The 24,742-nt window shown below is 42.2% G+C and overlaps 1 protein-coding gene across 1 annotated transcript in view; it reads left to right on the top strand.

Annotated features, from left to right (window-relative positions):
- Positions 1-2,106: 2,106 nt before the first annotated feature.
- SLC4A5 (solute carrier family 4 member 5) overlaps positions 2,107-24,742 on the top strand; it is a 105,283-nt gene continuing 82,647 nt past the window's right edge. The window contains exons 1-2 of the mRNA XM_081961245.1: positions 2,107-2,219; positions 18,276-18,405. Coding sequence (XP_081817371.1) covers positions 2,192-2,219; positions 18,276-18,405 — 158 coding nt within the window. The 5' untranslated portion in view covers positions 2,107-2,191. The remainder of the gene's footprint in view (positions 2,220-18,275; positions 18,406-24,742) is intronic.

The raw sequence follows: 24,742 nt of genomic DNA, 5'->3' as shown, positions 1-24,742 counted from the left end.
AAAATGTACAGAAGTCATGTATAAAATACTAGAAATATACAAAATATTAGCTATAACTAAAAGATGAGAAGGGAGGGAATAGAATCAGCAGGAGGGGGGGCATCTGTTGTTAATCTGTCAACTCCCTCCAGCCTGATGCTCCCCCATTGGACCCCCACCTAATAGAGCCAACTCCTAAAGCCAGCTTTTCCAGTTCTTGCAGTCAGGTTGGTTGGAGGGAACAAGATGTTCCAAAGGGCAGAGAAGGGTCTCCTCCTGGACCCCCCAGTCGGAACTCCTTGGTCAATGGACTCGCAGCCTGCCTATGTAGCTGGGACGTGTGGGAGGGGCCAATCCCACTGGGGTGAGAGGGCCCCTCACGTGGTTTGGACCCAGGCCAGGAAGGGCTTCAAAGGGGATTGCCAACCCCTTGAACCAAACCAGCAGCCAGGGCAGCTCGTGAGGCAGTGGGGTTATAGGGGCCACTCTTTGGACCCCAAGAACTGCCTGCCCTGCCGCTCTGCACCAGCTGTAGCTTCCGAAGGCTCTTCAGGGGTAGCCCCATGTAGAGTCCGATTGCTACCAAATATGCAAACCTTTTTGATTGCCCATTACATTCCCAGCAACTTTTAGAATTAATTAATAATTAAGACTGGAATATATATATCAGTGATAAATCGACTTCTACTGATCATCTCTTACAATATTCAAAGCTGGGAACAGCTTTTAGAGCATTGTAGACGGAGTCCCTTAGCTAAAGATACCTAAAAGATGAAGGCGTCCTCCAAGGGCAGAATCCAAAAGCAACTTTTATTTTAGAAAGAAAGGAGCTGTTTCAAATAGCCATTTTAACGGTTGGATCTCAGCCTAGGATGTGGCAGGGAATGTGGAATGTGGCTGCTTTTGGAATGGCTGCAGCCCAAAACAGAAATGTTCTCTTCAGCCTACTTGATAAGCTACTTAGGAAAGCTTAATAGGCTGCATACCACAATAGTTGCTTACTTTCTGTGGTGTTCTCAGAAAGGCATCCTGCTGAGATTTTACACAACCCTTAAGCGGGGTGGAGGAAGTATGTGACCCCCCCCCGGCCCTCCTCCTCCTGTCCACAGAGGGCCATTGTCCTGCCTTCTGGAACTTGCTAGTTGGGATGCCCAATCTTAAGAAGTGAGGGCTTCCTTTGGCAACGTGGTCCTTTGTTTGTGTGACCTAGGCATGAACAGGGACATGGTACTCACTTGTTTTGCAGAAAGGAACTCTTGTGTGTAAGGGTTAAACCATCCTTTTCCAAAGGAGAGAAAGTCCTTCCCCCAGCAATCAGAAGCAAAGCGTTGGAGGAAGATGTCCCACACACCCCTCATTCTTGAAAATGAACCTATAAAACGATCCCAGAGCCAGGCCCACCTCTCAGCACCTTTGTCTCCAGACCAGCGCAGGCAGCCGTGGCTCTAGAAACACACACACAGCTTTCCCTGGTCTTTTGTGATCCCCTCTTCATAGCTAGTTAACAACTGCTTTCTGTAGCTATCACCACAAGCCCTTGCAATGCAAAAGGCAAAGCATGGCTTGTGCAGGAGGACCGTAAGAGCTGCTCAGCAAAGTGGGGACAGCTCCCTTAAAGCCCTCCTCCTACTCCGTTCTTATTGAAACCAAGTAGGTGCTCAGTGGCTCTCTTGGAAGCTTCATCTTCCTGAGGGAGAACTCTGGCTGCCACCGTGCTGAGAGGAAAGTGGGGGAAAACCCCCACCAATATTGACATGGTTGTTTAGTGGTGGTTCCGTGCTGTTGGGAGGGAGGGCTTGATGCAACTGGATTAAGGTTCCTGAAATGCAAAACAAATAACTGAATTAGTTCCGTTCTCACATCATGGATCATCCGCCTGTTGTGTGCCGGCTCTGCAGTCTAGGTAGCCTTGCAGTCTCTGGAGAGGAAAGGGAAATAGGTTCCTTCCAACAGGGGGCGGCGTGCTTCCACCCCTCTCCTTTGCGCAGAGAGCCCCCAGCAGCCCTGCCTTTTTGCACACAGAAGCTACATTGACTTGGTGGTTTTGTGTCATGAGGGCTGGGAGTGAAGGAAAGGATTGATATGCCTCATAATCTGGTTATTCAAGTAAACAGAAGGTGAGGATTACTTTTGTGGCTGCAGCTCCTGATAGTCTCTGAAGCTGTGAAGAGCAAGAGGTAGTGCTGTGATCAGCTCTTTTGCCCGGAAAAAAATGGGGGGAAAGTTCCAACCATTTCCAGGTGAGAAACCGTTCCATGTACTTTCAATTTTTTTAAAAAAAAAGTCATTGGGGAAGTTCCAATATATGCATGTGTGTGGTTTGTTGAAAGTTTAGGAAGTTCTGAAGGGAAGCCCAGGGCAGGGCAACCGATTTTGCCTCTTCTAGCAAGCGATGCAAGTGTTTACATACAAGAGGGACATTTAGGTGAGCTTCCAGGTCATATAAGACAGGTGGCAACCAGAGGGACTCTGGCACAGCCAGGCTTGTCCTCCTTTTTCTGGATAAACTCTGAGAATGAAAGGTGTTTCTGAAAGTGTGAGGTTGAGGAAGAGAGGCAGTGTACCTACTACCACTAACAGCAAAGTAGCAACCTCCCCAGAACTCTTGAAGGGGACCTTCTAGGAAGCCGGCACCTTTGAGCTGGAAACTCTGATTTGGGATCTTTCAGGAGTAGGAAAAGGACCCTGAAGAAACTGGCCTCTTGCCTAGAAAGACACCTTCAAGGTTTATTAGAACTCCATAAAAGTTGGAATTCCTATTGGATCTTCTTGTAATACCAGGAATGCGTCTCCTGCACTTGAATTTAAGCAGAGATTGCATGTACTCGAATAATCCCCAGATGTTCTTTAAAACAAACAGCCTTTTAAAATTTAAAACAATGTAAGTGGAATGCAAACAAGGAAAAAGAAAATAATAAAAGGATGTACTGCCTTGAGAACACATCTTCCGGAGGTGACAGTTATAAATGAATACAATTTCATTTATACAAATGAAAAACGAATTTCTGTCTTAGATGTTTTCTGACTTTTCTAATTTGACTTGAAGTATCTAGATGCAATTGCTACAGCACATTAAAAGCCAGACTGTCATCCGTGCTTCAGGATGTGTGAAAAAATTGGTTCGGTGGTTAGGAGATCACATCTGCCAGCTTCTTCACAACTCGGGCATGTAATCGATCTGGTCCTGGTGATTTGAACTGATCTGGGGTGGGCAGGTGTTCTCTTACCATTTTCCGGCCTATTTTAATTTGTATTCCTAGTCTGCCTTTCACTGTTCTATTTTTGATAGATTGGGCAATTTTTTCCTTCTGCATGAAGACAGATGCCAAGAATGAATTAAGCAGCTCTGTTTGCTCCCTGCTGCCTGTAACTTCCTTTCCATCTTCTCCCATTAGTGGACTGATGGTTTCCTTGACTTTTTTCTTGCTTTTAACGTGTTGAAAGAACATTTTTAATTATTATTATTGACATGTGTTGCAAGCCTTAGTTCACTGTGAGCCTTAGCTTTCCTTACTTTGTGCAGATTTGGTCTATATGCTGATATTCTGATTAGTTATGAGTCCCTCTTTCCATTTTTTTATACCTATCGTTTTTGTCTTTCAGTTTATCAAAGAGTGTTTGTGCAACCATTGGATAGCCATTTGTCTGGAACGGTATAGGGTTTCCTGCCTAGGCAGGGGGTTGGACTAGAAGACCTCCAAGGTCCCTTCCAACTCTACTATTGTATTGTATTGTATAACCATGGACAACCTTCTTCTTGGATTTCTTATTTTTCCTTTTCAGTAGTATTGTGTTGGACTGAATTTTTATAATCACATTTTTCAGAGTTTCTAAAGCTTCTGGAATTGTTTTTTCCTTTTAAGATTTTCATCCATGGACACCCCCCCCCCTTTCAAAAAAAACCTCTCTCTAGGTTTATTGAAATCAGCTCTTTTAAGATAACAACAGAACAACAGAGTTGGAAGGTCTTCTAGTCTAACCCATCCCATTCCAGACAAGTGGCTGGTCAGTCTCTTCTTAAAAGTCTCCATTATTTGAGCACCTGCAACTTCTGAATAATTAATCTGCTGTTCCACTGATTAATTATGATCACTGTCAGGGAATTTCTCCTTAGTTCTGGGCTGCTTCTCTCCTTGATTAGTTGCCATCCATTGCTTCTTGTTCTGCCTTCTGGTGCTTTGGAAAATAGGTTGATCCCCTCTTCTTTGTGGCAAATATTGGAACATCCGCTCAAATATTGGAACACTGTTATCTTGTCAGTTCTTGTCACCCCTAGTTCTTCTTTTCACAATTGGACATATTCAATTCCTGCAAATGTTCTTCATATGTTTTAGCCTTCATTGTGGGGACCAAAACTGGATGCCATATTCCAAGTGTGGTTTGACCAAGGCATTATAAAGTAGTAATATCACTTCTCACAATCTTGATTCTATCCCTCTGTTAATACAGCCTATGATTGTATTGGTTTTTTTGGTAGCTGTAGCACATTGGTGGCTCATATTTAAATGATTATTCACTAGGACTCCCAAGGTCCTTCTCTCTGTTACCACTGCTGTACTATGCTTCACCTACATCTGTACCTGTACATTTGGTTTTTCTTGCTTAAGTGTAAAGCCATACCCTTTTCTACATTTTATTTCATTTTGTTAGATAGGGCCCAGTGTTCAAGTCTATTGAGACCCATCTGGATCTTGAACCTATCTTCTGGGATATTGACTATTCCTGCTAGTTCGGTGTCATCTGCAAATATGATGTGTTTTCCTTCTCTTCCCTCATCTAAACCATTTATGAAATGTTAAAGAGTACAGGGCCTAAAACACAACCTTGTGGCACCCCACTGTTTCCTTCCTTCCATGTAGATGTAGTTCCACTAAGAACTATATATTGAGTGTGATTTATCAACCAGTTACAAATCCATCTAGTGGTATGCTGTCTATCTCACATATTTCTAATTTACTAAGAAGTAAGATGTTGTCAAATGCCTTTCTGAAGTCTAGATATACTATGTCCACAGCACTTTTCTGGTCCACTAGATACTTTGTCAAAGAATAAAACAAGATTTCTTTGGCATGATCTGTTTTTGACAACCCCATGTTGGCATTTGGTTATAATTTTGTTTGTTTGTAGGTACTTGCAAATCTGTTGCTTGATTATATAAGACACTAGTTTGATTTTGTTTTATTACTTGTGTCTGGATTATATTAATTTCCAATATGATATGGTCACTCTCCCCTAAGGTCTCTAGAACTTCAACCCCCTCTATCATTTCATCTCTGCTAGTGAAAATTATGTCCAGTATAACCGGCCCTTTACCATTTGAGAGACAAAGGTGTCAATTAAGCTCGTAAAGAACCTGTTCAATCTCCCACATGATGCAGAGATTGTTTCCCAGTTGATGTCAGGGTAGTTAAAGTTCTCCATTACTACTGTCTTATGTTTCCTACATACATTAGTTAACTGATTAGCAAAAAGTTCATCTATTTCTTCTGCTTGGTTGGGTGGCCAATAGTGTACACCTATGGCAAATTTGATAAGTACTGCTTCTACCCCCTTCTCTAAACCATTTATGAAGAAGCTGAAGAATATTGGGCCTAAAATAGAACCATGGTTACTTTGCTCCATGTAGATATAGTTCCATTAAGGACTAGACATTGAGTGTGGTTGGTGAGCCAGTAGTAAATCCATGTGGTGGTGATGCTATATATCCCACAGTTTTATAGCTTACCAAGAAGTAGACTATGGTCTTCTTGGTCAAATGCCTTACGGAGGTCCAAGTAAACTAGGCCAACAGCATTTCTCTGATTCATTAATTTAGTCACTTTAGTCTAAGAATGCAATGTGTTTTGTCTGGCATGATCTAGCAGTGTGCAGCAGCTGCCAAAAAAGCCAACACAGTTCTAGGCTGCATCAACAGAGGGATAGAATCAAGATCACGTGAAGGGTTAATACCACTTTATAATGCCTTGGTAAGGCCACACTTGGAATACTGCATCCAGTTCTGGTCGCCACGATGTAAAAAAGATGTGGAGACTCTAGAAAGAGTACAGAGAAGAGCAACAAAGAGGATTAGGGGACTGGAGGCTAAAACATGTGAAGAACGGTTGCAGGAACTGGGGATGTCTAGTTTAATAGAAAGAAGGACCAGGGGAGACATGATAGCAGTCTTCCGATATCTCAGGGGTTGCCACAAAGAAGAGGGAGTCAAACTATTCTCCAAGGCACTTGAGGGTAGAACAAGAAGCAATGGGTGGAAACTAATCAAGGAGAGAAGCAACTTAGAACTGAGGAGAAACTTCCTGACAGTTAGAACAATTAATCAGTGGAACAGAAGTTGCCTCCGGAAGTTGTGAATGCCCCAACACTAGAAGTCTTTAAGAAGATGTTGGATAGCCATTTGTCTGAAACGGTGTAGGGTTTCCTGCCTAGGCAGGGGGTTGGACTAGAAGACCTCCAAGGTCCCTTCCAACTCTACTATTGTATTGTATTATTGAATATTTATTTTTGACAAACCCATGTTAGCTTCTAGTAAGCTTTGCTTGTTTCTAGATGTTCACAGATCCATTGTTTGATTATCAGTTTGGGGATCTTTCCAGGTATTGATATGAGGTTAATTGATCTGTAGTTTCCTGGGTCCGTTTTTCCCCTTTTTTGAATTTGGGAACCACATCAACCAGTCCTCTGGTAGTTTCCTGGTGCTCCAGGATCTTTGAAAGATATGCTTCAGTGTTTCTAAAATCATGCCTGACAGACAGCTCCTTCAGAACTCTGGGTGGTAATCCATCTGATCCTAGCGATTTAAACAATATAAACACCCAAACCCTGGTGATTTCACAGGTATATCCCATTGTCTTCAGCAATTTTCTCACTCTTTGAATGTATTCTTTATTAATCATATTTTAAACTTGTCCATCTATGTCATTCAACTGTAAAATGCCCGTATACTTGTAGGCTTCCTCTGACAACTCCCGATGGTCTGGCCATTCAGCTTTTCAAGTCCATATTAGTTTGTGATTTCACTCCACTCTTATTGCTATTGTAGCACATTTCTAAGACAAATTCCATTGCTATATCTATGCTACAAATTCTTACAGTGTTTGTCAATGACTAGATTTTGATTTCTGATATTCCATAAAGTATGTATATATGTAACATAATTACATAATAATATATTAAAAAGTATTTATTATATTGCTACATTGTGCAAGGTTTATTACTGTTGTTTACCTAAAAAACCCCATTGGTTTGGTTCACACTTCATGCTAAACCATAGACCACAATCTGGGTCCACACGCCATTCTGAACTACTAGATGACAAATGCTATTTTATGTTTGCCCTTCCTAGCCCCAAAGATCCCTGGATAGTCCAGAAATAGATTTACCGACCAAATGTTGAGGTCTGGGGTTCCTTGGTCCTGGCAGTTCAGAGTTAATGCTCTTAGTTAGGTTAATCAGATTAGGCTAAAATACAATGATTATCCTTTTTTTCCCCCCTGCGACCTTTATGGTGGAAAAGCCTCACGTTAAACTAGTAGGAACTGTAATGAACATGAGGCACATGTATTTGCTGGCTCAGTTTTCCTTCATTCTTGTGACCAATGTGCCCCTCTGCTCGAGTGCTTGGGGGCCAGCCGTGTCTCTGGGAGGCTGTTGCCCCACCCCTACCCCCATCGGGGATAGGGAATGGGCTGCCAATCTTGTTCTTTGTCAGGTGGCAAAATCTCCAGTCCCAGCCCTGGAGATTTAACACTCACTCTGGAAGAGCAAGTTCTGAAAACAGGCATTCTGATCCCTAGCAAGTAAATCCAAAGGAAACCTGCTGGGCAATAGAGATAGTGGCAGTCTGGCTGGGGTCAAGCACTGAAGCTGGGGGGGCAGCCAACTTCCTCTCTCTCTGTTCACATAGTATTCCTGAACATGAAGGCGGAGAGGAAGGAGCAGCATAAACTGCAGCCTTGACTTTTCATGTCAACCTATGGTCAGAGTTGGAAAAATGTCTCATTGCGCAATCATATTCTGGTTTCACTCAACCCACTAATAATGCAAAAAGTCAAGATGGCAGCTGGTCCTAGTCATCCAAGTCTTGTTCCATTTTCATCTGTGTCTTGCATGTAAGGAGGATGTCAAGATTGAATCGCTTTGCTTCTTTCCAAACTTAATGCTTTTCAACTTCCCAGTGAACTGGGGAGAGGGAAAGGGAATGCTGCGAATGTATGCGGAGATTGTGAGAGCATGGAAACCATCAAAGTCACTGCAGGTGCTTGAGAAGAAGTGGGCTGTTCCCATAACAAAAAAACGTCTCATAGAGATCTCTTCCGGTCCCTGGAGGTGATGGACGTTGCCGTCTGCTGCTCGTTTCTACGGTGGGCTCCTTTCAGGAGCACAGGGGGTCTTGGAGGGACCACCTGCTGTAGGGCTGCTTGCTGGAGCCCCCGGAAGTGGCGGCAGCCATCGGGGGGACTCCAGTCTCGCGCCAGGAGCTGGGGAGTGAAGGGGGGGGAAATAGCGCAGCTGTCGGCTGCCTACGCCTTCGCCAAATGGATCCTGGAAGGAAATAATCAATCAGAAGTTGCAATAGAAGTGTTGGAGGTGAGAAGTTTGCCCTAATCTCTTTTAATACAATTTAATTGATGAACAACAGCTTTTTGCAAGTTGTGGATTCAATCTATTTGAAGTTGCAAGGTTGGAGGGGTGTTTTGTTTTTTTTTTGGTCCGTTGGCTTCTTTTATTAAAAGAGTTTTGTACAAACAAATTTTCCCCCTTTTCACCCCCCCTTCCACACAATATAAATCTCATACAAATGCTATACCCCCCCACCCCCCCCGCAAAAATTCACATTCAAATATTATACCAAACACTTTACCCCCTCCCCTCCCCCCATCTTATAATAGATTACTCATAACCCCTCTCCTCCCAACAAACACTATATAAATTTCTCTTAAATTAATAATAACACATTGATCATTTTCTAAGCTAATTTAACATCTATAACTCTTAATATAAATTTCTCCTAGCCTAACAATGTTTCATTAGTCCCATCTTCTAATTTATTCATACATATATATTGCCCCACCCTCCACCCTAACCCTCCCCCACCTCCCACACAAACCCACCCCCCTGACTTCCGCTATATACCACTCTAACAATTCCAAACATCCCATATACTATTTACTCTGATCATCTATCGGTCTAAACATTCTTACCTAAAGGCTAGATAATAACTCCTAGTCTGGTATTTATTCTGTATATAATCAATCCATTTTGCCCATTCCTGTGTGTAATCCTCCTGTTTCTGAGCTTTTAAGAAAGCTGAAATTTTTGCCATTTCAGCGAACCCCGCCACCTTCTGAATCCATTGATCAATTGTCGGCAAAAAATCTTTTTTCCAATGTTGCGCAATCAACAACCTAGCTGCTGTAACCATATACAAGGCCAATTTTGTTTCCCCTTTAGTAAAATCTTTAACTATACCCAATAAAAACATTTGTGGAGTGAATTGTATTCTTTTCTTAAATACATTCTGCATAACCCACCATATTTTTATCCAAAAAGCTTTAACCTTGTTACAAGTCCACCATACATGAAAAAAGGTAGCATCTAGACACCCGCATCTCCAACATTTTGGTTGAACATTTGGGTACATGCATGATAATTTTTTAGGATCTAAATACCATCTGTAAAACATTTTATAGAAATTCTCCCTTAAATTCTGTGACTGTGTAAATTTAACATTCTGAACCCATATTTTTTCCCACGTTTCCAACATAACCACTTCACCAAAATTCTGAGCCCATTTAATCATACAATCCTTAACCAATTCACTTTCTGAGTCTCTTTCTAACAGTACATTATATATTCTTTTAACTTGTTTTGGACCAGTCTCTTTTATCTGCTTAATCAGTTCCACTTCTTTATCCATAAAGCCGACCCTGCGATCTTCTTCCCATCTCTTCTGAAGCTGTATGTAATGTAACCAATTTAAAGTAATTCCTTCTTCCAACAGCTGTTCCAAAGTTTTTAACTTCCATTCGCCCCCATCAGCAATAAGCACATCTTTATATAAACAACCCCCGAGTGACTTAATATTCATAATCCCCATGGTGTCTGCAAGATCCAACCAAAGCGGTATTTTATAATCCCAATTGGGCCGGTGCTTCTTCCATATTCTCATCAAGGCACTACGGAGAACATGGTTGTTGAACACTTTATCCACCCTGTCTTCATAAAAAAGATATGCATGCCATCCCAGAACAAGATCATGGCCTTCTATATTGAGCAATTCCATTTTTGTTTTCCCTAACCAATCTGCTACATGCGTTAATACCGCAGCTTCATAATACAATCGAAGGTTTGGGAGTCTGAGGCCGCCTCTTTCACGTGTATCTTGCATAATCTTCATCTTTACTCTCGGTTTTTTCTCCTTCCAAACAAATTTATTTAATGTTGTTTGCCAATTTAACAAGGTTTTATCTGACTTAAGCACCGGAATCATCTGGAATAGAAAGATAAATCTAGGTAGAATGTTCATTTTAATTGCTGAGATCCTTCCAAGCAAAGACAATTGTAACTTTTTCCACGCTTCGAGATCTTTCTGTATCTTTTGCCACAACACTTCATAGTTATTTGAGAAAAGTTTTGTGTTTGATTCTGAAATTTGTATTCCTAAATATTTAACTTTAGAAACTATTTCAAAACCTGCTAAACTTACAAGTCTCTATCTTTGAGTCTCTGTCATGTTTTTAACCATCATTTTCGTTTTGTTTTGATTTAGTCTAAACCCAGACACCATGCCAAATTCTATTATGATATTTTTCATCTGGATTATTGATTTCAAAGGATGTGAAAGGGTAACAACCAGATCATCGGCGAATGCTCTAGTTCTGTATTCCTTTTGCCTGATAGCTATGCCATCTAAGGATTTTGAGTCCCGAATTGCGTTCAACAAGACTTCCAAAGTTAAAATAAATAACAATGGGTCTTGTGCCTTTTTGTATCTCGAAAGTTGTTGACAAATTTCCATTAATAATAAGTTGTGCATTTTGTTGCTGATAAATTGCTCCAATTGCCTGCCGTGTTTTTTTTATCCCCCTCGGTTAAAGCGGCATTTGGACTATCTCTCGATCTCAGAATGGAGTGAGAGAGTAAAGCATTGAATTACCCACTGGTACTAACTATGAGAAAGATTTACATCACAATTGCAAGAAGTGATTCCTGAGCTGTTTTAAAAGCCTTATGGAAACTTTGGATGCTTTGTTCCCTGGTTCCCTGTGAAAGGGGGAGCCAAGATGGCCCACTTCCGTCTTCTTCTCTGCTCTTATAAATGAAATTAGCCTTTTGAAACTACCGTTGAAGGAATTTCTGGCTTTATATTACTATTACCTCCCAAAGGTCTCCTGGAGCCCCCCCCCCCTGTTTTGTGGTCTTTCTGGATTTGGATTATTTTATTGTATTTTTCTGGCTTGGAACTGTGACTAAGGATTAACACTCATTTCTGGGCTTGTCTGCCTCCTTGGCATCATCCAGCTGCGCATTCCACACACACCATTTCCTTTGTATAAGACTTACACTTATCTCTGAACTTAACAAATGGGGCCTAGAAAACCACCGCCGGGTAAGGCAGCTTCGGCACCCACCTCTTCTACATCCAGCCCAACGACCCAACAGACAAAAATTTCATCATTCTTACAACAAGAAGGGGCTGGACAGAGTTCAAAGGACTTATCAGTTACCCAAATGTTCCAGGCTATTATGAAGGGACAAGAAGAACTGAAAAAAGAGCTGACAGATTTTAAAGAACAACTCAGAGACATACAGCAGCAAACAACAGAAAATAAACAGAGGATTGGTGTACTGGAGGAGGGCATGTTTGGGTTGAGGGAGGAGGTGAAGGCAACTCAGAAGGGGAATAGAGAATTGGAAAACTTCATGGTAAAGATGGAACTTGAAAGAATGTCCCTTTTTCTCAGATTCCAGAACCTACCCGAGACAGAAAATGAAGATCTTAAGGATACTATGGGTACAATCTTAGCAGAATACATTAAGAGAGATAAAGAACAGTTGTGGTGGGATATGGACCTGGTTTACAGAATCAATTCAGAATATGCCAGAACACATAATGTTCCAAGGGAAGTCCAAGTTAAATTTCTTAGGAAGACCATGAGGGATGAAATTTGGGGAGCCCAAAGGGGGGGACCACTAAAATATAAAGATAAAGAAATTGCCATTCTTAAACAAATTCCGAAAAAAATAAGAGATAAGAGGAGGAAGTATTCCTCCCTATCAAATAAATTATATAATAAAGGAGTTTGGTTTAGATGGTTATTGCCAGAAGGAATGTTGATCTTCTGGGAGGGAAACAGAATTAGAATCAATTCAGTTGTGGAGGCAGAGGCCTTCCTGAAAAAACACAGTCCCCTCCTAGAGGACGAAACCATAGGAGGTAGTGAAAAAGGTGATAATACACAAGATATGAGGGAGGGAGGGGCTGTGGCTCCGCCAGAGGACAGGGGGGAGGGAGCAATAGTGAAAAGGCTCAGGTCACAAAAATAAATGTATTTGAAATATTATTGTAATTGTTGATATATTAGAAAGTGGTAAAAGAGATGATTGAACATATGGTTGATACAACGTATAACAAGATGCTGTTTTTGCTTATCTTTTATTTTTTGTTTGCCTTTCTGTAAAAGTTGTGAGATTTGGAGATATTTCTACTTTCGGCATGATGTAGCTGCCAACATTTTTTGTATATCCACCTACCCTTCCCTATAAATGTTTAAAAACCAATAAAAATTCTTTTTAAAAAAACGTCTCATAATTGGACAATGTGATCACCCAGGGGTGGGGAGAACAGGAAACTATGATTTAACATGGCAAGCATTTGCAGGGGAAAACCAGAGCTAGTTTTGTTTCTTCAGTCCCAGTGTGGTGTATCCAATAAAGTTTTACTTTTGGGAATTCATATGTATGTCCTGAGAATGTTTCCATGTTTTGTGTTCACTAGTCGGACAGTTGACAGGGGAGGTCTTGAGAGTCACAGCTGCCTTCTTGACTTTTTTGACATCCTTCCCCCATGAATGGAATTGCAAATGATGCTGAAAGAAACAGTGTAATGTGATGGCTTGGTTTTCACAACCTGTGGCCAAAGAGCAGTGTTCCCATCACATGCTGAACTGCAACAAACCACCCCCTCCAATCCTTTCAGCCTCATTGAGCAATTTGACTGACACCATCCCTGGGTCTGTCTCCCTCTTCAGTTCAAGACCAATGAGAAATGAGCAGGGCCCAGCAGGGCCAGCAGAAGGCTGAACTCACCAAGGGGCAGGGCAGCCTGAGACTGAAGGCCTTCATTTGGGAGCTGGAGGGCAGAATGCTTCTCTCCATCTTCTAAAAATGCCAGCATTTCATGCTGTTGTTTTCCCTCCCTCTGGGAGAAAGGATCATTTAGTTTTGACTTCTGATTCCCCAAAGGTCACAGGCTCAAATGGATCTGCTAGACCTGGGCACTGAGAACCTCCCCCCACCCCCCCAAATCCAAAGGCTGTGCCAACACCTGCGTTTTTTCCTGTCAAAGGTTGACAACTGCAGTTCTTAATCTTTTCTCTCCTAGATCACACGAAGGACATGGGAAGTAGTCCTGAGGTGATAGGCTTACTATATAAGTAATAATAAATGTTTCCTACACTGCCGTTAGCACCATTTGTGAAGTTAGCCCCTAAAAGACTTTGTCAATATAACCAATTAGAAATAGAAATGATGTCACGTATTAATGACATCACGCAGATGAATCCAATGAAGCAATTTAAACAAATGGCATCGTTCACACCATTGTCGTGGATACAGTGGAGGCTCATCTCAAGAGGTTCAGAACAGCGAATGGTCCTTCTAAGATGTTTCGAGTGAGCTTCTCCATGGAGCCCCAGGGGAAAAAAGAGGAAGGGACAAAGGCTCTCCTTGCCTGTGTTTGGATTGGCTCAGAAATATTTCTGTTAAGCCTCCCCCTCCAAGAGGTTTCCGGACTTTTGGCAGCATCGTAAGGCAGCAAGCAGGGCAATCTTGCTCTAAGACCTGTTGCATAACGGTATGCTCACAGGACTCCGAACAGTAAATGTCTCCCAAACGTTAGGACTCCAAAGGCAGAGCAGAAAGCCCACCTGGATGGGTCCCTTCGGGGAGAGGGGGTGGTCTATAAATTCAATTCAATAAAATCAAATCCCTCTCCTGAAAAATCTCAGGCTCCATCAACAACCATCCGCTTTCTCAGAAAGGCTCCCTCCAAGGCGGGGGCTTCCAACCTGGGGCCATTTGATTTTTAATGGGGGCAATTTGAACCTTGTTTACCAAGTGAATGGCCTTTTAGGCTTCCTCCGTGTGAGTAGAGGTCACTTTTTGAGTAAAGTAAGATTTATATGTCACGGGGGGGGGGGATCAGGATTTTAGAAGTGGTTAGGTGGATCATGGCCAAAAAAAGGTTGGGAACCGCTGCTCCAAGGGAATACTTTGGCACTGGCCCATTTTCATTCATCTGGCTGATATTTCCGGAAACAAAATCTTGTGCAGTTAGTGAAGGGCAAAGGGACCGATAAGCTAAATGAACAACCTTCCCATTGTCTTCCATCTTCTTTTCCAGGGTCTCGGCAGCTTATCTCTTGCCTGAGCAATGGAAAGGAACACAGTGGAGATGTTTCTGTGTCTCTTGGTAACATTATGATCAACATCGATTTACTTTGGGGGGCTTTTTTTACACTTTGTTTATATATTATGGGCCAGTTGGCACAAAGTGGGAAGTAAAGCAACATTTCTCTCCCCCCCCCCCCCCCGGGAACTGGCTGCAAATGAGCAAATGCCAATTAATTCTGATTGTACTACAATTCCGTTTCTCTCTTAACCGGTCGACAAATCTTACTGAATATATTTGGATGCATAGCTGAATAGGGGTGGATGAAATTACACTACACAAATAGCAATTTATTAAATTGTTCTACAGAAAAGAAGTGCTTTTTTGTCGGTCTATTATAGGGCAAGAAGACATGGATGTGAGTCCTGTTACTTGTATGAGAAATGTGTGCTTAAATTCCCTGTAAGGAGACTGGCCTGGGATGAGCCACCCTGCAGCTGGGGAGACTCTGTCTGGAGAGGTGTGTGCAGAGTCTTTGCACAGCCTCTGTGGACACACAGGGAGCGATGCAGGCAAGGGAGGAAAGAGAATGTAGGGCTACACCCGGTGGGCTTTATCCCTCATTATTGTAGTGGTTGCACTCTCTCTCTTTCCCCTTTGATTTTCTCCACAGCAAAATGTGGATGCAAGTGCTTTCCCCAGAATTGAGGTTTCCAGAATAGGGAACAAAGAACGTTAAGAAATAATTGTTGGATTGTTTTGGGGGCTTGTATGGGTGCCCACAGAGGCAAAAAACAAACACAAAAACAAACAGGTTGGGAGTTGTGAAGGTGGGCTTAAAGTCCCACGGCTGAAGCCTTCATCTTAACCCCATCCTCCCCGGGACACGCCCTGTTGCTTGCCTGCCCTCCCCCCCCCCCAAATCCCATTATAGTTCTTAGAGGAATAGATTCGCTGGGAGTCGGGAGAGAAGGGCAAAAAACAGCTGTCTGAGATTCCCCAAATCACCAGATTTCTATCTCTAATTCCTAAATGTTAGAAAATAATTTGAAAGAAGTGAGCTGGGCCCAAATGGTTCAGTTCCTGAGGCAGCTGGATCACGAGGGGAAACACAGAGAAATGCCTCTGCAGTGCAGCCCAGGAGGGAGAGAAAGAGGCCTGGAAATCAAAGGAGCAACCTTGAACTCATGACTGGGCTTGTCCTCACCCTGGACAGCTGTTGTCCTGGGCAGGGATGCTGACTTCCTCCCTAGTGCCAAGCCCTGGGGTGGACTTCTGAGCAATGGATCTGGGGACAGTGACCCCTTGAACTAGTGCCATGCCTTGCTTTCATTCGGCTGTACGAGTCGAGGAACTAACAATAGTTCACTTAGTGACCATTCAAAGTTACAACGCCACTGAAAAAGTGACTTATTACTGTTTTTCACACTTACGGACACTGAAGTATCCTTGTGGTCATGTGATCAAAATTTGCTGGGTAGCTGACTCATATTTATGACAGTCGCATTGTTCTGGGCTCACATGATCCCCCTTTGCAACCTCCTGACAAGCAAAATCAATGGGGAAGACAGATTCACTTAACAACCATGTTACTAACTTAACAATTGCAGTGATCCACTTAACAACTCTGGCAAAAATGTCATAAGATGGGGCAAAACTCACTTAACACATTTGTCGCATAGCAGCATACATTTTGGGCTCAATTGTGATCATAAATTGACTTGCAGCCTTTGCTGTGTGCTTCATTCTCAGCCATCCTTGTGGAAAGCATTTGGCCCAAACAAAGTAATATTCTTTGCAGAGACAGACTCTGCAGAACTATATTATTTTAATGAGCTGCAATACCTTAAAATTATTATCATCTAAACAACCTTCTTATTAGAGGAGCTGGAAGAATGAATCATGCAGCTGGGGTCACAGTGGACTTTTTAACAACAAGACCCAAGTAGAAAGGGTGAAAACAGGTTTTCAGAGATGAAAACAGGTTTTCAGAGATTCTGGATTCCAAGGAAAATTAGGACCATACATTTTGTAATATCAATGTGGTTTAGATAGAATAATAAAACCTTGAGGGGATGGCCTTTAATTTCCTGCAGAGTTCTCGGGTAAGGTTAGAAAGGGATTGTCTGATGAAAGATAGCAATGGCAGTAGCATTTAGGCTTATATACCACCCAATAGTACTTTACAGAACTCTCTGGGGGGTTTACAATGTCAGCATCATATTGTCCCCAACAATCTGGGTGCTCCTTTTATTGATCTTGGAAGGATGGAAGCCTGAGTCAACCTTGAGGCCCGTCAGGATCGAACTCCAGGCTGTTGGCAGAGTTAGCCTGCAATACTGGAACCACTAGGGCTCTATATAGGTTGTGCTTGTGAAGGGGGGGGGTTAATTCTAGCACCTGGTAGGAAAAAGCAGAATAACAGAATTGGAAGGGACCTTGGAGATCTTTTAGTCCAACCCCTTGCACAAGCAGGAGACACTATGCCATTCCATATAAATGGTTGAGATCGAGAGAGTGTTCACACCCACAAGAAATCTAAATTCAGACCACCTTGAATTCTATTGACTCTGATCTACCACCTGTTTGCTTTGACCGTTAGTAGTTCAGATTCTTGTAGTGAGCATGACTTGCAATAAAGCTGTATAGACATTTTAATTGGCTGAACACCTGAAGGGTTTTAAACCAATACTGAAAGGGGGAAGTGCCCAATCTTTAGGACCTAATCCCAAGCATAAACCCCAAGACAACCAATCAAACAAGAAGGGAGAGAGAGATGAAAAGGAAGAAAATCTCAGATACAAACTAGAAGATGTAGAAAGCATACCCAGGGTCAGCCATAAAGGACAGGTGCCTATACACTCCATCCATCCATCCATCCATCCATCCATCATTCAATCATAGAGCTGGAAGGGACCTTGGAGGTCTTGTAGTCCAACCCCTGCTCAGGCAGGAGACCCTATATAATTCAGATGTGACTGTCCAGTCTCTTCTTAAAAACCTCCAGCAATGAATCCAAAGGTGTTTTTTCAAGAGGTAACTGGACTTTCTGATGACCCCCTGCCCAGTGATGAAGCACCTATAACTTCTGACAGAAAGCTGTTCCATTGATTAATTGTCTTCACTGTTATGAAGTTTCTCCTTAATTCCAGGTTGCTTCTCTCTTTGATTAGTTTCCATCCATTGCTTCTTGTCTTGCCTTCTGGCACTTTGGAAAATAGGTTGACTCTTCTTTGTGGCAGCCCCTCAAATATTGGAATACTGCTATCATGCCACCCCTAGTTCTTCTTTTCACCAGAATAGGCATATTCAATTCCTGCAAATGTTCTTCATGTGTTTTATGGAGCTTTTGGCATGCTATGAAATGTGCCGGTTTTGAGAACAGGTCAACCACGGTCCATGAGAAGAAATGATAGAGGGAGCTGAAGTTGCAGGAATTTGGGGGAAAGTGGCTGTGTCATATTGGAATTCAATCTAATGCAATCATAAGTAATAGAACGTAATCAAACCAATGTCTTAAGACTTTTTAAAAGCTGATTTCAACAGCTGTTTTGCTGCTGACCTTGATACCGCTTTCTTTCCCAAGGACATCAGAACTGGGTTGAAAACATGGAATCCTGAGTAGAACTGGGTTGAAAACATGGAGTCCTGCCTGTCCTTAATCAGCTTTTCATCTTTGGTTTAGTGTCACCTGCTGCTGAGCGCCTCCGATACATCCTGGGTGAAGATGATGAGCCTCCCAACCCAACACTATTCACTGAGATGGACACTCTCCAACACGATGGAGAAGAAATGGAATGGAAGGAGGCAGCCAGGTAGGAAAACTGGGAAGGCAGGAGCCGCTTGGCTACAAAGGCTGACTTCATGGCTGGATAGATATAGTTTTAATGACCTAGAAGAGTGCAGAAAGGAATATGAGGTTCCTGCTATATACACGCGTATTGTTCTTAGTTTTCTCATGCTTCTTGTTGCCTCCAGCCAAGCAGCTTTGATGGGTGGTGATAAACCCTCTAAAATCTATCTGCCAATGGGAAAATTTGGGATCAGACTGTTACCTTAGTCAGTGGTTCCTAATACTATCTACACTACTATAAAGCTATCTTTAATTTTATGGGGGACCAGAATACCATAGAGTAATCCTAGAAACTTGTCATCACTTCTCTGATTTATAGGCTTATTAGTTCCTATGTTGCAGCTAGTGAACACCTAGAAACGTGGCTCAGAGGTGAAGGAAATTCAGTATTAGATGCACATTTCCCCCTCTTTTCTCTGGTAGAACATCAAATGGAGGTCATGATGCACCTCCTATTCCACCCAAACAGTAATTGACATAATATTGTGCACGCGTGCACAAAATCAAAGAAAACAACACCTAGAGGAAATGTTGTCTTCATCTCATGAAAATGGTGCAACTGTAAGAGCAGTTCAACCCGAGGAGCTTTCATCCAAAGAGGACAGGCCGTCAGGGCCACCTTCCTAGGAAAGCTTCGTTTCAGCTCCTGCACTGAACAGGGGATTGGACTCCTTGCTTTAGGCAGCTCTTTCAGGACTAGAATGCGGTGACCCTGTTCTGGCTTGGGGTCATTTTCTGTAACGTCCAGAGGAATCACCACATCGGGATCAGTTGTTCAGTGGCAACAGCCTTGTGCATTGCCCAAAGCCTTGTGCTTGGACGGGGCCTCTGGCTTGGCTGCAGGGAATCCAATAAATTAATATAGTAAAATACAGTAAAAATCAACCCCCAACCCCTGCCCCAGTGACATCAGATCACACGAGCCATTTAACGGGCTCCATCCCGCTCTGGGCTCCCCAGCCCACAAGCAGAACCAGGTCTTCAGCGTGAGAAGGAATGGAAAGTTTCCCTTCCACCTTCGATTGAGGTGTGGATCGCCAGCCCTTCCCAGAAGCATATCTCTTGGTAAGAAATAAAACCCGATAACATGTTCTAATGAAAACAAACTTTAATATGAAAATAAAATAAAACAAAACCTTACTATCTAAATTAATTACATATCTGCAGAGCTATGTGCCTGCCTCGTGGCAGGTGAACAGAAGATCAGAAGTCTCTGGAATGTGTGTGAGCAGGCACAATAAATCACTTGCTGATAAGACCTGTGACCTGCGCAGTAAATCTTCAACACAGCTAGCAAACAATTAACGCAGTGACACCCCTTCTTTTGCTAGTTGGGCTGATGTCATCAAATCATCAAATAAGGCACATCTTCTTTCACAGATACTCGTGTTGAGCTGCTGGAAGTGGTTTGTTGAGCATGTCAGCAATTTGATCATGTGTAGATACATATTGCAATTTAACAAAACCTTGCTTAACTAATTGCTTTGTGTTTTGATAACGAATGTCAATGTGTCTGGACCTAGAACCTGTGAAATGTGACTCAGAAATGTAAACCACCGATTCATTATCTTCCATCACAGTAATTGGTCGAATCGGACGTGTCCAGATATCTGTGATCAAAGCATCAAACCATGTTAGAGAATTACATGCATCTGAAACACAAGCATATTCAGCTTCAGTAGATGAACACGAAACAAAACTCTGTTTTCTCACTTGCCAGTAAACAGGACATCCATTCAGGAACATCATGTAACCGGAAGTACTTTTGCGTGATTTCTTATCACTTGCCCAATCAGAATCTGCATAACAACATAATTCTGCATAATCAGTGTGTGTTGGTTCTAGCAATAACTTCATGTGTTTAGTGTGTTTCAGATATTTCAATAACTTCTTAATGCATGTCCAATGAAATTGTGTTGCCTTACCTACGTGTCGTGATAAAAGATTAACACTAAGTGCAATGTCGGGTCTGGTCCAACTATTAATGTATAATAGTGACCCAATGACTGAACAATAAAGTGTTTGGTCCTCGAACTCAGGACTTGGTTCATGTGTTAAGTTGTGAAAATCTGTTTGCATGGGTGTCTTTGTTGTGTTAGCATCTTTCATGTTGCAATGATGCAGAATGTGGTCAATTTTCTCTTCTTGTGAAAGACTAAACCCCTTCTGTGTTTTTTCAATCTGAACACCTAAATAAGTGCTAATGTGACCTAAAGATTTCAATGTGAAGTATCTCTGCAAACTTTTGGCAAAAATCTCACTCATTTTCTTATTTGGACCAATGTAAACAATATCATCAACATAAACAAGAATTATCTCATATGCATTGTTAGATCTTTTTGTGAACACGCATTCATCAGTTTCGGACTTAATAAAGCCCATTGAATTTAGTTTGTCAGTAAGACATAAATACCACATTAAACCTGACTGTTTCAGACCATAAAGACTTTTGTTCAGGAACCAGGTATCCCCTTCTTGCTTTCGGAATCCTGGAGGGCTTCTCATGTAGATCTCTTCATCTACGTCTGCATGTAGATAAGCTGTGTCCACATCAAATTGGAAAACGTCTAAACCAAGAATAGTTGCAGTGGTTAAAGCAATTTTTACACTCTCAGTTCTGACTGTTGGTGAGTAAGTGTTTGTGTAGTCCTCAGGATAACGTTGAGCAAAACCCTGAGCTATAAGTGTGGCTCACCATTCGGTTTCTTCTTGATTCTGTAGACCCATTGAGTGCCAATGACTTTCTTGTTTGCTGGAGGTTTTGCAGGTGTAAATACATTAAGTTTCTTTAAACTGTCCATTTCATCCTGCATTGCATCATACCATTTGTCTTGCTCCGAATCAGGAAGCTGCTTGATTTGTGTGAATGTATCAGGAGGAAGAGTAACATTGCAAATCAAAGGCAAGGGTGTTGTTGTCAGTTGCCACGAATATCGTTGTGGAGGGATTCCTTTTGTGACCCTCTTGGAACGTCTCGGAACAACAGTCCAGTCTTCTTCTTCTCCTTCGTCCTCGTCCTCACGTTCGTCCCTAGCATCAGCATCCGCGGCTTGCGAAGACGGAACATCAGGTTGTGAAGAACTGGTAGAAGGAATATCTGCCTGTGAATGTTGGTCATCAGGCTGCGTGGCATCTTCAACATCATCTCTAGGAAAATAAACTCCAGGATCATTGGAATGAATCCTGGACCAGTCAATATCTTCCTCAAAATTAGCAGATTGTGAAATGACAATTGCATGTTTAGGATCAATAAATTTGCTCCATTTTGAATTATCATCAATACCCATAAATCTCAGTCTCTTTGCTACTGGACCTCCCTTTCTTCTTTGAGCTAAGGGAATGTTCATCATAGCGTATGAACCAAAAATGTGGAGGTTCTGGAGATCAGGCTTGTAGCCATACATCATGAAGAAAGGAGTTTGATTTATTACACTGCTCCAAGTACAGTTGACAATGTAATTTGCATATTTGATAGCTTCACCCCAGTATATGTTACTGAGATTGGCATCTTCTAGGAGACAATGCATCATGGTTTGTAGAACCCCTTCTCTTCTTTCTACGACTCTGTTATGAGCCAGTGTATATGGAGCGGATGTCTGATGAAGAATTCCATTCTTATGCATCCAGTCCTGGAAACGCTGAGACATGAACTCTGCACCACGGTCACTCTGGATTCTGGCGATGCAAACTAGGTATTGTGTAGAAACAAAAGTTGCAAAGTCTTTAAAGATCTGAAAGATCTCAGATTTCTCTCTCATAGGATATACAAATCCATATCTAGAATGATTATCTACAATTGTTAGAAAATACTTTCTGCCACCAATTGTTGGTGGGAAAGGACCCACTATGTCAGTGTGTACCAAATCAAAAATGCGCGAACAGAAGATCAGAAGTCTCTGGAATGTGTGTGAGCAGGCGCAATAAATCACTTGCTGATAAGACCTGTGACCTGCGCAGTAAATCTTCAGCACAGCTAGCAAACAATTAACGCAGTGACACAGCGCCTTCCGGAAGAGCGTTAGAGTGGGGGCCATTCTAATCTCTGGGGAGATGATGTTCCAGAGAGAGGGAGCCACCACGGAGGAGGCCCTTGTTCTGGGTCCCACCAGGTGTATCTCCCTCGGGGATGGGACCCACAACATTCCCTGCCTCCCAGAATCCTATTGGGGGGGGGGGTATTGATAGATTAACAACAGGTACCACCCATCCTCTTCTCATTATCCTCCCTCCCTCCCTCCCTCCTTCCCTCCCTCCCTCCATCCCCCCCTCCCCATCTTTTTAGCTTGGTTGATGTTTTATAGTATTGTATTTATATTATTGGCATTTATATAGTTTTATCTTTTAATATTATTAGCCACTCAGGTTACCGTGTGGTAAGATGGTTGGCTAATACATTTTACAATTTGATTATCAATCAATGAATGTAGAATGGAAGAAAGAATTACAGTATGAGATGTTCCAGCCCTTCCAGGTGACCGATGGTTCCATCCACCTCCCTCCCTATTGCAGTTAATCCCCAAGTGATGCTACCTTGAATGTTTCCAACAATTTGCCACTTTCTTCGAAATGCTACAATAGACTTTTTTCCATGCAGGAAGCCCATCATCCCACCAGCTTGTTCCCCCTGCCATCAGCATCCTTCTTCCTTGTCTTCAAAGAAATAAAAGGCTGCCCCAGGGTGGTTTCCTCCGTGAGCTCTGTTAGGAATGTAAGCTAACAGTTGGGTCAGCAATATATAAACCATGATGGTAGTACTGTAGCTTTAAGTACTGCTGTAAAATGGGATTGGTTGCTGTTACCTCAAGCAGCCATAAGACGGAGCCAGAATGACTGTTAGCTCTCTGTTTGTTAGATGCTGATCAGTGGATACTGCTTGTGAGTTACTGTGAGTTTTGCTACTGTTAGTTACTTTGTGTGCTGAACTGATTATATGATAGTGGACTGTGTTCGATGGATAACTGACTGACTGAACCGTGTGTAAATTGAACTCTGAATACCTCTATTTTCCACAAAAGTAAAACCCTATTTAAACTGCAGTGTCTCTGTATGCTGGTATGTGCGTGTTCTTCCACACCACTCTCATTACTCTTCTCTGCACACTCGCTCTTCTAACAGGGAGCTTACCTAACACTGGTTATGCGTCCAGGTTGTACTGGACGTAGCTAAAAGAGAGTTGGTGTCGATACGCAAAACCGTATACAGACAGCTGTTTAGTTTGTGATTGTTACTATCATGGAGAAGATGGCACACGCCCCATCAGCAAATCTATCACTGATAACCTGGTTGGATGAACAAACTATGTTTCCTGGTCTATGAAATGCAGCCTACTCCTTCGTAGTGAGGGATTATGGGATGCTGTACAGAATCCACCGGACGTAACTTCTTGGGATCCAGGTGATGAGGATGATGCCAAGAAGATAGCAGAGTTTCAGCGATGCAATGAACGAGCGTTGTGTATAATTGGTCCAACACTGGCTGACCAACAATTAGTTCATATTCATGGGGAAAATTCTGCTGCAAGATGTTGGGAGAATTTGAAGAGGATTTATGTACGTGACACTGTAGGTGCACATATACATCTTACCCGCAAACTGTTTAGGGCACATCTTCTGAAAGGTGGAGATATGTTAGCTCATTTAAACTTTATGAAAGGAGTTTTACAGGAGCTACATGAAAAAGAACTTATTTTCTCAGAGTTACATCAAGTCTACATCATTCTGTCCTCACTGGATGAGAGTTATGATGATTTCGTATCTTCCCTTGAGGTCCTAACCCGAAATGAACTAAAATTGACTGACATAACTGCACGCCTGTTGGAAGAGTCAAGAAGAAGGATGGAAAGAGAACAACTGAGAGAGAAACCACCACAACATGAAGAGTCACCTTCAACTGCCTATACTGTTAGAAAATGTTTTTCTTGTGGGGCTAAGGGGCATATAGCTAGATTCTGTAAACATGCAAAACAACAGAATACTAGAAAGGCTAGGAAAAACGCTAATGTCTACTTAGCTATGTCTACTTTGACTATATCTAGCAATGCACCAATAAACCATGATTCATGGGTTGTTGATAGTGGAGCATCACAGTGCATTAGAAACTGTTTTGTAAAACTGTTCGCCCGCAAGCAACATGTATCTTTGGCAAATGGATGGAAGGTGAAAGCATCTGGTGAAGGTATGGCATATTGTTCATTTGTAAATGAGCATTTATCCATGTTGTATGTACCTAAACTGAAATTTAATTTATTACCAGTAAGGGCTCTAGTTAATATTGGCTATGTAATAAACTTTAGGGGAGAT

The sequence above is a fragment of the Natrix helvetica genome (assembly GCF_964273705.1).
Source record: "Natrix helvetica genome assembly, chromosome: 8".
Lineage (NCBI taxonomy): Eukaryota > Metazoa > Chordata > Lepidosauria > Squamata > Natricidae > Natrix > Natrix helvetica.
The sequence above is the reverse complement of the archived record's forward strand: the minus strand, read 5'-3'. Positions and strand labels throughout refer to the sequence as shown.